This window comes from Centropristis striata, chromosome 7 (genome assembly GCF_030273125.1).
Source record: "Centropristis striata isolate RG_2023a ecotype Rhode Island chromosome 7, C.striata_1.0, whole genome shotgun sequence".
Classification (NCBI taxonomy): Eukaryota; Metazoa; Chordata; class Actinopteri; order Perciformes; family Serranidae; genus Centropristis; species Centropristis striata.
The window spans coordinates 22730378-22745076 of record NC_081523.1 but is presented as its reverse complement, the minus strand read 5'-3'; the positions used below and the strand labels follow the sequence as shown (position 1 = coordinate 22745076).

Genomic DNA, 14699 nt, shown 5'->3' with positions numbered 1-14699 from the left:
ACTTGTGAATTTTTAAGTTTTTACGTGTCTTTTAAAAGGCGATTGCTAACAAGTTGCTAAATGAGACTACAGTTGTTGTTGGGGACATTAAGACACGGATGGGAACCCTCTTTGTAGTCCGCCTTATAGCCTCTTGCCGTGTTTTTTCGTGCTCTCGCAAACTCTTGTAGATTGTTGACTAGGTTAATAAACAATTTATTAGGCTATACTGATTTGCTTGTTTGTCAAAACCGCTGGAGAGCTGGCCGTGTTGGAAGGGTATTGCTAGTGACGTTCAAATCATGCAACAGTGGAGTAGTTCACGATAGCATAACGTTAGCTTTTTACTTCTGTTGGCTGCATTTACATTTCAAATATAATAAAAGTGGTGTTCATATGTGAAGATCCTGCTGAACAAAATGTGTAAGCATCAGAAACATGGGTTTGCCACTGAGCTTATTTTCTGCCATAATCCGAAATCCAAAAAATCCCATAGGCAAATTCTCAATAGACCCCATGGTGATGCTACGTCATTTCATTTGCTCTCTATTGCAACCACTGCTGGCAATGTTCCGCCACCATTTTTTTTAATCTACTGCCCAAATATCCTTTTAAAGCACTATCTGTTGGTAAACTTTTGTTATTGGTGTTAATTGTGATTGTTGACTTGCTAATTAATTTTTTTTCTGCAGTCAGTTTATTGTCTCAGGCTAACATGTCGCAAATTGTGAGCTAATTTACCCTTGGGCTAACTGTTAATGTTGTGCATTTTATCATTTTAACATAGACTATGTTTATATTGTCCAGATTAATTATTGTGTTTTACTACATATAAGAACTTAAAGCAGTAGTTTGACATGATGGTAAAAAATATAGCTAGAGCCAGCAGCCTGTTAGCTTAGCTTGACAAAAAGACTGATAACACAGCTATACTCGTACACAGCACAGATTGTAAATATTCACTAATTTTGAATTTGATACATTCAGTTTTATCCCAGCATCCCATCTTTTTGGACTCAGGGTTAGCAGCATTTTTAAAGCTCATCTATATGCATAATGAGGAGAGAATGGAAATGTATGGAAACCCCTTTAAATTATGTTTTGTTAAAATCCTTTTGTCTATGATAGAACACACACACTTTAAAAACCAGGTCAGCATGTTGTTGGATAACGATTCATGTGGTGATCATGGGAGAAGAAATTGTGCAGAACTGATTAAATTGATTAATTTCAAATCTTGTTGCCTGCTTTACTGCAAATTATGTGTCTTACAAGACACATTCTCCTCAATGACATATCTAAACAATCACATGTGATACATTGTTCTCTTGCTCTCTTGATGCAATTAGTCTTATCTTTTATCTGGTTGTTCTGGCTTTCATCAATGCATATCCTGCTGGCAATTTCTCATCATCAATAACTACATGCTGCAGTTACTGAAAAGTGAGGACTATTTGTTTTGGATGCATGTATTTTATTACAGGTTTGACTTTAACGAAAATATTTTTATGCCGATAGTGTCAGTGTAAGAACCTGATTTATTGTGCTGCTTGCAGTGGGACAGCTGTGATATGTCAAGTCTGACAGTTACGTCATCCCTAAACACTCAGCCATGTGTTTTATCCACATCACCTCAGTGTTGGGTCAATACTCTTTCACAAAACTATGTAGATAAAATGTTGAGGTATTGACTGTTCAGAGGCTGAGGGAGATACTGGAAATGGCTATCAGTATCAGAACATGAAATATCCACAGCAGGGTCATGTTTGTACAAGAACCATCTGCTATAATGTGGCTAGTTGGATATCTGAAAAAACCCAAATAATTGGAAATTGCAAATTTTACGAGCACATCAAGAAGAAAGTAGATGTACACTGTGTAAAAAATATTTTTTGAAGTGATATAAAATATAATAATTTTAAATGATGGTCAGATTTAGGGAAAAATAGAGTCTGAAGCAGGGTATGTTTTAGAGCATGTCTTGAATGAATAACATATAACCCTCACTAACCAAGCTAGCTGATAATGTGGCGTCCTTCACATGCTGGTTGCAAAACACCAACATGGAAACTGTGGGGATTGCATCCAGTTTATTTATACAGTATGTCTGCATCCTACAATTTCTCTAACTTTCTGAAATGGACAATCTGACATTCAGGCCCACTTCTAGCAAAATGTTAAGGTGTGTAAAGGGTTTGAACCAAGTGCAACATTAGACCTTTTCTATGATGGAAGTAGTCCAGTACATAGTAGAACAAAGTAGAACATTCTGAGCATACTAAAACATTTGGCCTATGCGGCCAGGATTTGTGAGAATTTTTCGGCATGCCACATCACATGTTTAGTGACTATTTTTAACTGATGCGCCAGCAATCATGCCGCAGATAATGTAAATCACAAATACACACGAGAACAGTTTTGCAGGCAACATGAGAGCACTTACAGAGGTAGCTACAAAGATGTTTGAGGGGAAAACCTTCCAAATTAATGGTCATATTTTAAAACATAAAACACGCCAAAAGGTACCCACAAACTTAATCCTATTATTGACTGAGAAGGGTTTTCCACATTGTTTGCTTAACACTAAAATACAAAACAATTTTAATGAAATAAGGTGTAAAGAGTCTTCTAAAATATTAACATTTAAATTGTATAATTTATTTTGTAGCAAATGTTTCCAATTGAAAATCATGGGAGGTTTCTGCTGCATTAACAGTGACATTTCAACAGCTTGAAAAGGTTACATATATCAATTGATGACATAATAATAGGCAAATTAATCCGACAGAAAATGAATGTAATTTGTAATTACCACTGCGTGACTGTCCAATTTATGACTGTTTAATATGCAAGCAATACACCAATGTCAGGACACATAAAAGCCATGCACACCCTCAAAACAAACAGACAGACAAATTAAGCATTATTTGTTTTCACTTATCTCTTTAAAATGTTAAATATGAAGCAGCTGGCCGCAATGAAAAATCAGATAATCACGTTTCTCTGGAGCCAAGAGCAACACAAACTGCTGCATCTCATCCTGAAATAGTGACTAACAGAACAGGACAGACACAATGGTCTCAGATATAAATCACACTTACTAATCAAAAATTGGACCCAAATCCTGTTGACTTAAGTTAAAATAGAGGAAAAACCATAACATAGTGTGCATTTGCATGACAAGGATGAAGTGGAGCTGTGGAAAGATAAAACCTTCAGCTCCAGGTGGTGAAAATGTGCAAATTAAGCATTTTGTGGAAAGCATTGTTCCAAGTGGACAGTATGTACTAAACCTAAAAGATTAGATGGGGAAATGCTGCCTTTATTATAAATTCTCTTAACAGCTGAAGTGTCTGCAAATAACGATTTTTACAGAAGCAGGTGTTCTGTTTCCAGACTCAACACTGATACTGTCTGATGCATCCACTTTTCTGTAATATTTACATATGTCAAATAACCCATGAAGCAGTTTCCTTACAAAGAAAACACAGAGGTCTTTTAAAACACTTAAAAGGCTCTGGGCAGCAGATAGCCAGTGAAGCGAACATCAGACTTCCTGACTTTTATCCTCTCATCGCGTCTCACCTTCATCAGCAGTGTTAGCACACCTGTCTGACACTTGCTCAAACATACAAAATGACGTCAGAAAAACCCTCAAACAAAGAATGTAAACACATTTTACTTTTAAACCTGTGATTTTAGGCTGGCCTGACGAGAAGCTGACAAAAAAGAGGAAGAAGACCCATTTTTGCTGCAGATTAGAGCAAATTCATTGTCTACAGATTTGGCACGGTCATAGTTTTATCAGGGGGAGATAAGCATCATGTCTGTTGAGTGAAGCTGATCCCAGTCTCTGGATGACTGTGCAGATACTTTATAAGTAATTCTAGTTTTTCACACCAGTCCACTAGGGGCAGCACTGTCCCAATAAGGGTAGCAGGCCCTATATGCTGCATAATAGTGACAGCACTGCCAAGCATGTAAAAGTATAAATGAAATGAAATGCTTCAGAGGATTTTTCCCTCTCACCAGAATATAGTGGTGTATTGTGGTCATATTTAGATATAGAACATTGCGCAAAATATTGTCCATCAGTACAAAGGAATCTGTATGAGACATATTTCTAAAAATAACATTGATTGCTAATGCAGTGCCGAAACTGTTGATTTGTAAATAGTTATTAAGGCAGGGGATAACTTAACCTGCTTCCTCTGTAGTTTCCACTTTAGTTGGTGTGGTGATGTCAGCATTACTACATAGGACAAAAAAAAATCATGTTCAAATCATCAAATCATCAAGAAGTAAAACACCATCTTGAGTACATTTGAATGATTTGAATATTCTGACAGCTAAATTACACTCCAATTTCTCAAAAAAACAGCACTGACAGTGAGTGAAAAGATGCTCTGTGGAAAGCAGTCAGTATGGAGCCTCCTTGTTTCAGCATTTTGTGCTGCTCATTCATTTCAGACTGCATACCAGGCTGTTTCCCAAGACCATGTAGTGAATACTGAATAGCTGCCACATAATGTGGAATGAATGTATTATGTGCACAACCACAACAGCATTTTCTTCTCCAAAGATCTATTATCTTATCTTTCCATGGAGTCTAAATAAACTCAGGCTTTACTCTATTTGCCAGAGTTTTTCCTTTTTCCTTTTTGTATATTAGCTCTGCACTCTTCTGTGTCTATTCTTCCAGTTATCAGAATCTTTACTGCACGATTTATGATTTCCTTTGTGAACAAAAACGTTTCAGGTCATAAATGCATTCCTTTCCATGCAAATAATTTGGTTTTCTCTAGATTGGTTAACAGCAAATTCTTCTGTGCAATACCCCTTTCAATCCCGTGAAACAACGTACAAAGATGCTTTTGACAGACACAGACAGAAAACACACACACACACACACACACACGACTGCAAGCAGAGAGGAAAAGGAGTGGGAGGATGTGATGGCAAGAAGCTGTTTTTTGCTTACATGAGGTCACCCGACCATCAGGTTTCACAACTGATTTGTGCATATGTTCCAACAATGATATCATGCCAGGAAAACAATTAGGTGCAACACATTTCTGATACAACTGAAAATTAATTTTATTTTGGCAATATATTTATATTGCCCTATTTCATTGTATAAAAACAGAGCAATACTTATCACATAAGCACACAATAATTGTTATATACAAAAGTAACTAGTGACACAAGCAGATGTATTGATATTAATGTCTATACTTCACAATTTTACAGACATAAAACTCGATAACACTATTTCAGTGGAAAGTTAAGCCTGCTGGGCTGCAGCCCTGGCAGCTAAACGCTCCTGCCTCTCCTGCTCGGCCTTCTCCTTCAACTCGTTCTCTCTCTGGACAAGCTGCCTTTTCTCCGCCTCCCAGGCCTGCACCCTGCTCTCGTACTGGTCCAAGTCTAGTTTCTCCACAGTGGCCAGGTTCTGCTGGGCCAGAGCGGTCACTGAAGCCTGGAAGGAGGCAGAGTCCACTTTACCCTGAGACTCCAGCTGGCTGCTCATTTCCTGTAGAGGCGGAGAAACAGAAATGTTGAAGCACCAAACACTGACCTCATCACTTGATTTAAATGACTCCAAACTAGCAAACTCTATTCAATATGTTAAAAACATTAGTAAGCATCCCACTCAGTTATGCCAGGAAACACTGTTTATCATATTCACGTGATCGCCCTGACAAGGAAAACTGATGTAAATTCACTTGCTACAAACAAAAGCACAGCTGCCACACACAACAAACACCCACCTTGAATCTGCTGACATACTGAGGAAGCTTGGCCTGCTCTGCCTGATCATCTTCATCCACAGCGCTGTCTTTCTTTTCCTCTTCACCTGCTGACTCCTCTCCGGAGGAGTCGCTGTCTGAGGTAGCAGACAGTTCCTGCAGCAAGTCAATCATGTTGTCCAGCTGGAGAGAAATGAAATTACATTAAATTAACATTAAATATGCTGAACAAGTATTATTTTTTTATTCATTATGTTTACAAAGTGCAGTTCTGAAACAGCTCAAACTGCCTGGAGAGTCTAAATATGAAATTCATTGAAAAAAAGTTTCACATTTTTTCCTTTTTTAAGAAGATGCACTTGCTTAAATAAAGATTACCAGAACAGACGTTTCATGTGTTGAGGAAACAGGCTGAACACCTCCCCTCTTAATGTTAGGCAGGAGTAAAATTAACCGTCACCTGAGGCGACTGAGACCAGCACCTTCGTCTGAGATGTAATATTTCCTCTCTGTCCTACGGCCTTATCTGCTCTGTCTACATTATTGCTGCGCCTCTGTCTGACACACTTGATTTAGTTCCTGTTGCGGTGATTCTCACCGACGTCCTCTTTACTCCAGGCTCTTTAAAATCTCATTAGACGTGGACAAAGCTGGACTATTGAACCAGACAGCACATGCCGGATCAGAGGGGCTACACCCGTCTGTGCGTTCATACAAGTATGTAAAAATAACAACAATTGACAGCAGCATGTGTTTAATCTCAGCAGAAGACGGCTGTTTGTGTCATACACCCTACCTGGACAGTAACAGTCTCTACTGTGTTATGTGTCATGCTGTGCTGTATAACAACACAAAATCCCATCTGAAAGAAAGTTTCATCCAGAACATCTTACACCACAGCTTTGTGACATCAAAGACACAGTCAGTGGAGAAGATCAATAATAATGACTAGAACAGGAGGGAACTGTTGGTTTATTTCCATCAAAAAAAGAGAAAAATATGCCTTTCACGCACTCCACAGTAGGACACAGGGTGTCCAGTATACTGATACTGACTTGCCTTTGCTGAATACTGATTGGTCAATTACAGCAGTCTGTTATTCTGAAGAGCAGACCGTTGCCATGTAGAACAGCTATGGACAAAGTTGTGATCAGGGACTCTGGAGGACCATGTCAGTTGTGGCAAAAACATTAGCTTTTTGTCTCTATCAGAAAAAACATCATGGAAGATTTTTCTAATAATTGAATGTATTTGGAGAGCTCATAACTTTGAGAGAGGGAGAAAAACACAAAGAGCTGGATGACAGAGAAATCTACAAAACAGAAGACTGAGGTAAAAACTGAACATAACACTGTACGGGCTATTGCAGTGTTATTTGAAAAGAAATTGTCAAGAGACAGTGTTACTGGGCAGAAAATATAAATCTGCTGTCATTCAGTGCATCCGTTCAAAATTAGAAGGCTACAGAGATTTTTTCTTTAAGCTGAAGCAATAAATCAAAAATAGTAATACATTGAAATCAATATTTTGTGTCAAATAAATAATTTATTTTGTAAGTAGCTGTGTGATAAGTGAGATGGGACATTGTTGCTAAAAGAGCACCTTCAGTGATCAAGTGATTCAAGACCTTTCGCTAAAATAACCCACTGGCTGTACATTATCCCTTACATTATTCACATATAGTAACTTTGAGTAAATAATACATCACATCTTTCATCATTACTGTTTCAGTACTAAACACAATAAAACATGTAAATAATAAATAGCTTCATATGACACACGCACACACAGACACACAGAGACACACACACAGAGACACACACAGAGACACACACAGAGACACACACACACACACACACACACACACACACACACACACAGAAATAGTCCTTGGCTAGGATTTTTCTCTGTCCTTACTGTGTCTTTGTGCAGCTTGACTCCACCAGAAGCAGCAGCCACTCTCTCCATGACTGCCAGCGCTCGGCCCAGATATCCACGCTCCCAGCTGAGAGGCATCCCTTTGAACACGGCATGTATGCCCTGTAACATCTCCACCTTGCCTGGATGGGGAAGGAAGAAAATGAATGAAACAAACAGCATAAAGAAAGAACACACTGTGGGGGAAGAAAGTCAAATACACACCAAGCAGAGCATTGCCGAGTAGCTGAGCACTGAGGCCGACAGTGTTGTCTTGAGTCAGTCCGCAGATGAGCAGTGATGCTCCCAGTGCCCGCTCTTCTGACACCTGAACACAGCAAGGAACTAGTGTGAGCATCTTATGTGGAATTTGTAAGTCCTGCTTAAACATTTACATGCTCATTAATTTCAGGCATCTATTTCTCCCAACTGAATGTTTGACAGAAACTTGTCCTATTTCACTTGGAGTTTCAGAAAATCGATGACTTCAGAGTACTGCCCAGGGTAATGTTCTTTAGTTCGAAATGTAAGAATAATATGGGATCATTTGTTTTCATAACACTCACAGTGAGTTGTGGTCTGGTTGCTAGGTAACTGCCCAGGGCGTAAAGAGACAGGATCTGTGTCGAGGGAAGGTCGAAGGCCTCCTGGAGCATCACCTCTTCAACCACAGAGCATGCACCTGTGCAACAACAACAAAAAACATTGTTAATCCTGTTACTTCTACTGCTGTAAGTGCAATCTAGCAATGGGTTACATCTGATCGATTGACAGACAAATATCTGTGGGCATGTGATTAACTCCTGAAAAACAATAATCTAAACAGTGGTGGAAGAAGTATTCAGATCCCTAACTTAATAAAAATACTAAAAAAAAACACACTGTGAAAATTACTCCACTAGAAGTAAAAGTCCTGCATTTATCAAGTATCCAAGTATCAAAAGTAAAACAGTACTCGTTATGCAGAAAAGACCCACTAAGATTGTTTATGTACACGGTTGATCATAAAGTTGGAATAAAATATTTTTTTACTCCATGAAATGATCGTGACAATGTGAGATAAAAGTGTATATCTTCTCAAAACTTTATTAATCAATCTCTTCCAAACATATCACAATGGAAATGAAACCACAATTAACAGAGGATTGTGTCTGAATACAAAAGTATTCCAACTTTATGGGCAACCATATATATATATAGTCCAAGTATGTATTATTATTACTGATGCATTTATGTAAGCAGCATTTTTATTGTTGTCAAGGTATGGCCAATTTAAAAAACTTAATATACAGTTATGAGGTTTAATGTAAAAAAAAAAGTCTAATCACTTAAAATCATGTTTTTTTATGGTAAATCTCCACCTAAAGTAACTAAAGATGGCAGCTAAATGCAGTGGAGTAAAAAGTACAATATTTGCCTCAAAATATAGCGGAGTAGAAGTATAAAGTTACATAAAATGGAAATACACAAGTAAAGTTACAAGTTCCCTTAAAATTGTACTTAAGTAAATGCACTTAGTTACATTCCACCATTGGATCTAAACCACTGTCAAAACCCCTATTAAATGTAATAAATGCATGCCAGATGTTTTTCAGTGTAGACTTTTTAAGAAACAGTTTTCCATTCAGAAGAATCATAAGCGCATCTTGTTCTGGTGGCTACTATATAACTATTATACTATTATATAGCCAGCTTTTGAACAACCAAACTGAGGTGTCATTGTGTACAGTACTAACAAAACTGACTAAAATAAAATAAAAACAAACATGTGTTTAGTTTCCTTACTTTTAAAGTCTCCATCCTTGATGTAAGAATCTATAAGCAGGTTGAAGGTGAAGTCATCAGGGAATATTCCATACTGGACCTGCACACACACACAAACACACACACAAAATGTATCTATAAACATGAACTCTTTATCCTTCTTGATTTGGTAAAGATGGTGTATATCACACAGTAACAACTGCTGGTTCCTAATGCATTACCGACGTCAGGCTCCTTCTCTTCCTGTAACATGACACCAATCACAACAACATCATATTGACCGAGCACGCTCCGTTTGATCTCACCGTAAACACGTCATTGGCTCATATACGTCATATAATAATAATAATAATAATTCAGTGATTCTCAGATACAACAACTCATTCAAGAACAGTACATATGCTTGACTGAAGATGTCAAACATGTTTGATGTTATTTGTGCTGCTCAGATCAGTTTGAAAGTGCATCTGGGTGGTGAAGATTAGATCTGTAGTCGCTCACACTGCCAGACAACTGCAGCAGTCGGCCTTAGATCAGATTTTCTTTCTGATTATAAAGATGGGCCTCCTTTCCATTCACCAAAGAGTCTTTTTATGTTCACTTTACTATTTTAAGAATAAGTGGAGGGATTATAGATTATAATGTGTTGAGTACCTTGTTTTTGAGTGTGTGCAGAGCCTTCTCTCTGGCTCCGTATTTTAGACACTGCCTGATCCAACTGTGGATGGTCCAGTCTCTCAGGTACCAACAGTTTGGACTGTGGCGAAACCTGGAGGGATTAAAGAAAAAAAGGGTTTTCCAGGGTTCCTAAAGCTTAAGGTGAGTTAGATTTAAGACTTTTAAATGTCATTCAGTATGAAGACCAATTTTACAATAACCAAAAAAGAAAAACAAACGTGAAACTACATCAATTACTTAAGAGTTTGAAATTGAAAAATGTTTATGGTAATATAAAACATGTCTGATTTGTCTGGGCGTTTGTTGGTGGTTTCCCACGCTGCATGTGGGATTTAACTGCCTTCATTTCCATCGTGCCAAGTTTGAAAAACTTCTTGTATAATATACAATATGATATGAGCCCCATATGTATTGCCTTGTAGCAGTTTCAGCCATGGCGCAAAATCTTGGTAAAATAGCCAATTTTTGTCAAGTTTGCACTTCTCCATGTTGTCCAGGATACAGTGACAGCTAGCAAGCAGACAGCTAAGCATCCTGGTCAGAAACACTTTGAGTGTTGTGGTTGCTTTATACTAATCTGCATGACCTTAATGGTTTAAATATCAGATGTAAGTAAATATTTTTGGATTCAACAATGGACTTTAAGGATCCATGTGAAACCTGTTTTTCTATTGTGTAAATATATTCATCACACTTCAGCTAACTGATGTGCTAATAAAGTAAGATGCAGTGATGACATGTGATGACATATGATGACATGCAGCCACATTTGAATGTCACAATAAACTATTTCCATTGCTGAACCAACAGAAGAACAAAAAGCAAATCTGAATCATTTTAATCTATTCATAGTAAAAATAGCTACCTACAAGCTTTCCAAAGAGGAAAGGTTGTTATTTTACTCTCACTCGATTAAGAAAATGCATGTGCTGTGAACATGGATGAGATTTGGGAAATTGAGTAAATCTTATAATCACAAGAATGGGTGCAGATTCCAGAGCAAGGAGTAAACAGGAAAGGTCTGGAGTTGCCCCGAACAAAGAAAAGCATGTGACTGAACATAAACCAAAACAGACTAACCAAACAGACAATTCATTCCAAGAACAGCACACACACAACATTGGTACCACACAAAACCAAGGACGCAGCAGCAGTCTGAGAGAGAAATGAAGATGAAGGAAGAGTCAAAATGATCGCTCTTACTTGTAAAGGTAGTACTCTGCTTGATCAACTTCCTGTTGAGATGAAATGTTGTCAACAAACTGAAAGAGAAAATATAAATAGTTACTGCCATCAAATTCAAACGTATTTATTGATTTGTCAGTGAACGGTTTAGCAAAAACAAACAAAATTTGAAATTCAGTTTAAATATTTATATGTATAAATATGTTTTTAGCTTACCCGAGACACAGTCAGAGAGCTAACTGGGAGATTTCTCTCGTATGTCCGGTCCATATTTTGGGCCAGTATAGCTATTTTTGGCAGGGAAACAAGAAAAAAAGACAATAATACAGTTTATCATATGATAAATAAACTATTCAGAATTTACAGTATGACATGCCAGTATGATACACCTGCCTGGGACAAAGAAATGCTAAATAAAATGTATTTATTTATGTCGTCACAGGATTCATCACCTGTTGTGATCCATTTTCAAAAATTAATCAAAACTTCAGTATTTGTGATTTTAATTTTATTCAGGCCATTGCAGACTGTGTGATTTTATCCCCACTAGTGAACAGTTACCACTCTGAACAATAAGGCTGCAGAGTTACACTGCCACCCTGTGTCGATCCACTGCACACACAGTAACATTTGGTGCTAAACTAATCCTGCAACAGAGTAGATCTTCATTCTTTTGACATGAAATAACCTTCAGTCAGTACTTCTGGATGTGGATATGTGTCAGTCACATGATCTCAAGTGTAAATGGCAATTATAGTGAAGGCATTGGTTCTATCTTTAAGTCTTATTTTAAGGGATATTTCATTTATCCTTTATTTATTTCCCGGGGAATCACTGAGGGCAACCCCTCATTTAAAATGATGTCGAGAGTACAGAGAAAACATAATGAAGAACAAATAGCACAGACAAAACACTTGATATAAAACCCCTTTATACACTTTATATAAACCCCTTTTAACAAGTTTAACTTCTGCGATTGAATTTATAATTTTTTGGGAATAAAATTGCCTTCACACAAAATATTAAGCTGCACTATATTAGACATTCACCTAAAAATACAACATAAAACTGGCAAAATAATGATTTGAATCAGGAACATTTCTTATCAAAGTCAAGCCTTATTTATGTAGTATTTGTTCTTATTTATATTGTCCAATAACGCTAATTTGAAAATAATGTTTAAATTGAGATTATTTTGACTGATATAGCAATTGAAGTATGTTTTATGATATCGGAGGGAATCATTTTCTTTCAAAAAAATATATTAAAAATTATCATAATGGGATCTTTTCCCCCTGTATTGCATATCTTACAATTTACACTTTAAGACTCAAAGCATCACATGCAGGACAGAAACGTGTTCTCCTCCTTTAGGATGAATTTGGAAGACATAAATGGATCTGCGGCTCTCAGTACCTCACAATCCAATTATAAACATACAGTGTATAGATATTCACATCAATATTGAACAGTGCTGACCACTGAGCTCCCTGCTGGATTAAGTTGTAGATTAATGTTATTCTGTATATGGACAAGGTGACAACATAATGCCCACAGATCCTGACCCCCATCCATGTTGGACACCCTTATCATTTATGTCTCATTAAATGTCACATGTGGACATTATGATGAGCAGTTTTTATGAAGGTATTATTGGTGCAAAAGATTTGAGCACCTCTAACAGTTGTAGTTTTGAAGGAAACAGAATCTGTGACTCGTGGGGAAGATTCGAGCAGTTGTACTTATCGATTTGTGTTTATGTCTTAAAAGAACACAAATATTTTTTTGAGAAATTATTTCACATACATTGAGCATCTATTGCACAAGTTCACATTCAGATTTGCACATATTAAAATTTTGTCCACAACTTCACATTGTTTGATACAGGTACACAAATATGTTTTGCACAAAATATACTACAACAATAGGAGCAAAAATGTGAGCGTGTCAGTTTTTTAATCTGTGACTTATAAAATAGCATTTTTGCACCTGTAATTAAGAATTTGTGAATGTGTAAGTGTTACGTTGTATTTGTGGAGAAAAAAAATCTACAAGTACACAACTTATAGAGACTTGTGACTTCAAATTTACTGATACGCATACACAATCACTGTACACACACTGTTTTATACCTTACCCAGGTTCTGAGGATCTTTCTCTCTCGCCTCCCACACTTTGGTATCTGTGTAAGCTGCTGAGAGCAGCCATCTCCTGCCTGTAACACAAACAGGACATGTCCATAGAAATACTACATCGTCACACTGTTAAAATAATCGCCTCAGTCATTTTTTTCAAAATTGTTTTTTTTTTTTTTTTTGCCTAAATCATCTCCTCATGACGCCGGCCACCTATGGTAAAAATCGCCTACATCCTCAGTTGATCAGATCATGTAATTTTACCCCTTTAAGATAATGGCCTATGTCAAGTGTGTGACTTAAGCAGATTTATTATGCCTACGTCAAAATAAAATGTGACTTAGGCAATTTTTAGAACATGCCTTTGTGACTTAAGCAAGATATTGTAACACTTTATTTTGAAGGTGTCTACATAAGAGTGACATGATCGTGTTATAAACATGATATGGGATGTGTCATGACCATTAATGACACTTTGAAGTAACATTAATGCTCATGATACTTGTCATGTCATGTTTCTGACAGGCTTTTGTGACTCTTATGTAGACACCTTCAGAATAAAGTGTTACCATATCTTGCTTAAGTCACAAAGGTATGTTCAAAAAATTGCCTAAGTCATTTATTTCTCTTAAGTTACATAATTTACACACATTGTTATCACTATGCCAATAGCCATCCTTTGTTACATCCTTTTTGAGTGAAATGATCAATGAATGGCATATGCTACACTTTTGGTGAAGTTGTTTGTGTTTCCTGCAAAACTTGGAAAAATTAGTTAGGCGATTATTTTAACAGGGTGGCGAGATGTTTATAAGCTGCTAAACTTTTATTTTATGAGATATTAACGACAACAAACTGCGAGTTGAAACCTTGAGATCTGCACGTAGCCGGTTAATGTAGCTCCATAGAGTTAGCTAACAACACGATCTGGGGACATTTAGCTCCGAAACACCCCAATAACGACAATTGAAGGACAAAGAAATAGAAGCTGAACAAAGAAATACAATAATATAAAAATATAATTTGACCATAGTTGCAAGTAGGATGTGTCTACCTGAAAAAGAAGGAGATAAACATTTAACTTTGACAGCTGCAGTCACACAACGCTTCCACACGGACGCTGCCATCTTTGGACGATACCATTTGTTAGCCGGGGATAGGGGGGTTTATTTGACGTACCGGTATCCGTCAAACTGACTTGAGAGGATCATACCAAAAGTCAGATCTGGTAAATACTCTGTCTTTGTCCATTTGCACGTAAAATGATTTTGAATAACGTCGTACAATCACA

At 37.1% G+C, this 14699-nt stretch overlaps 1 protein-coding gene across 1 annotated transcript; it reads right to left on the bottom strand.

Moving 5' to 3' along the window:
- Nucleotides 1-5051: 5051 nt before the first annotated feature.
- Nucleotides 5052-14545, bottom strand: mrps27 (mitochondrial ribosomal protein S27). The gene is made up of 11 exons (XM_059337198.1): nucleotides 14463-14545; nucleotides 13411-13488; nucleotides 11490-11560; nucleotides 11292-11350; nucleotides 10065-10179; nucleotides 9432-9510; nucleotides 8213-8328; nucleotides 7872-7974; nucleotides 7647-7789; nucleotides 5751-5912; nucleotides 5052-5512 (listed from the first exon to the last, which is right to left on the bottom strand). The coding sequence occupies exons 1-11, from the start codon at nucleotides 14533-14535 to the stop codon at nucleotides 5264-5266; spliced, it is 1248 nt and encodes a 415-aa protein (XP_059193181.1). The 5' UTR covers nucleotides 14536-14545; the 3' UTR covers nucleotides 5052-5263.
- Between the last annotated feature and the right edge of the window lie 154 nt (nucleotides 14546-14699).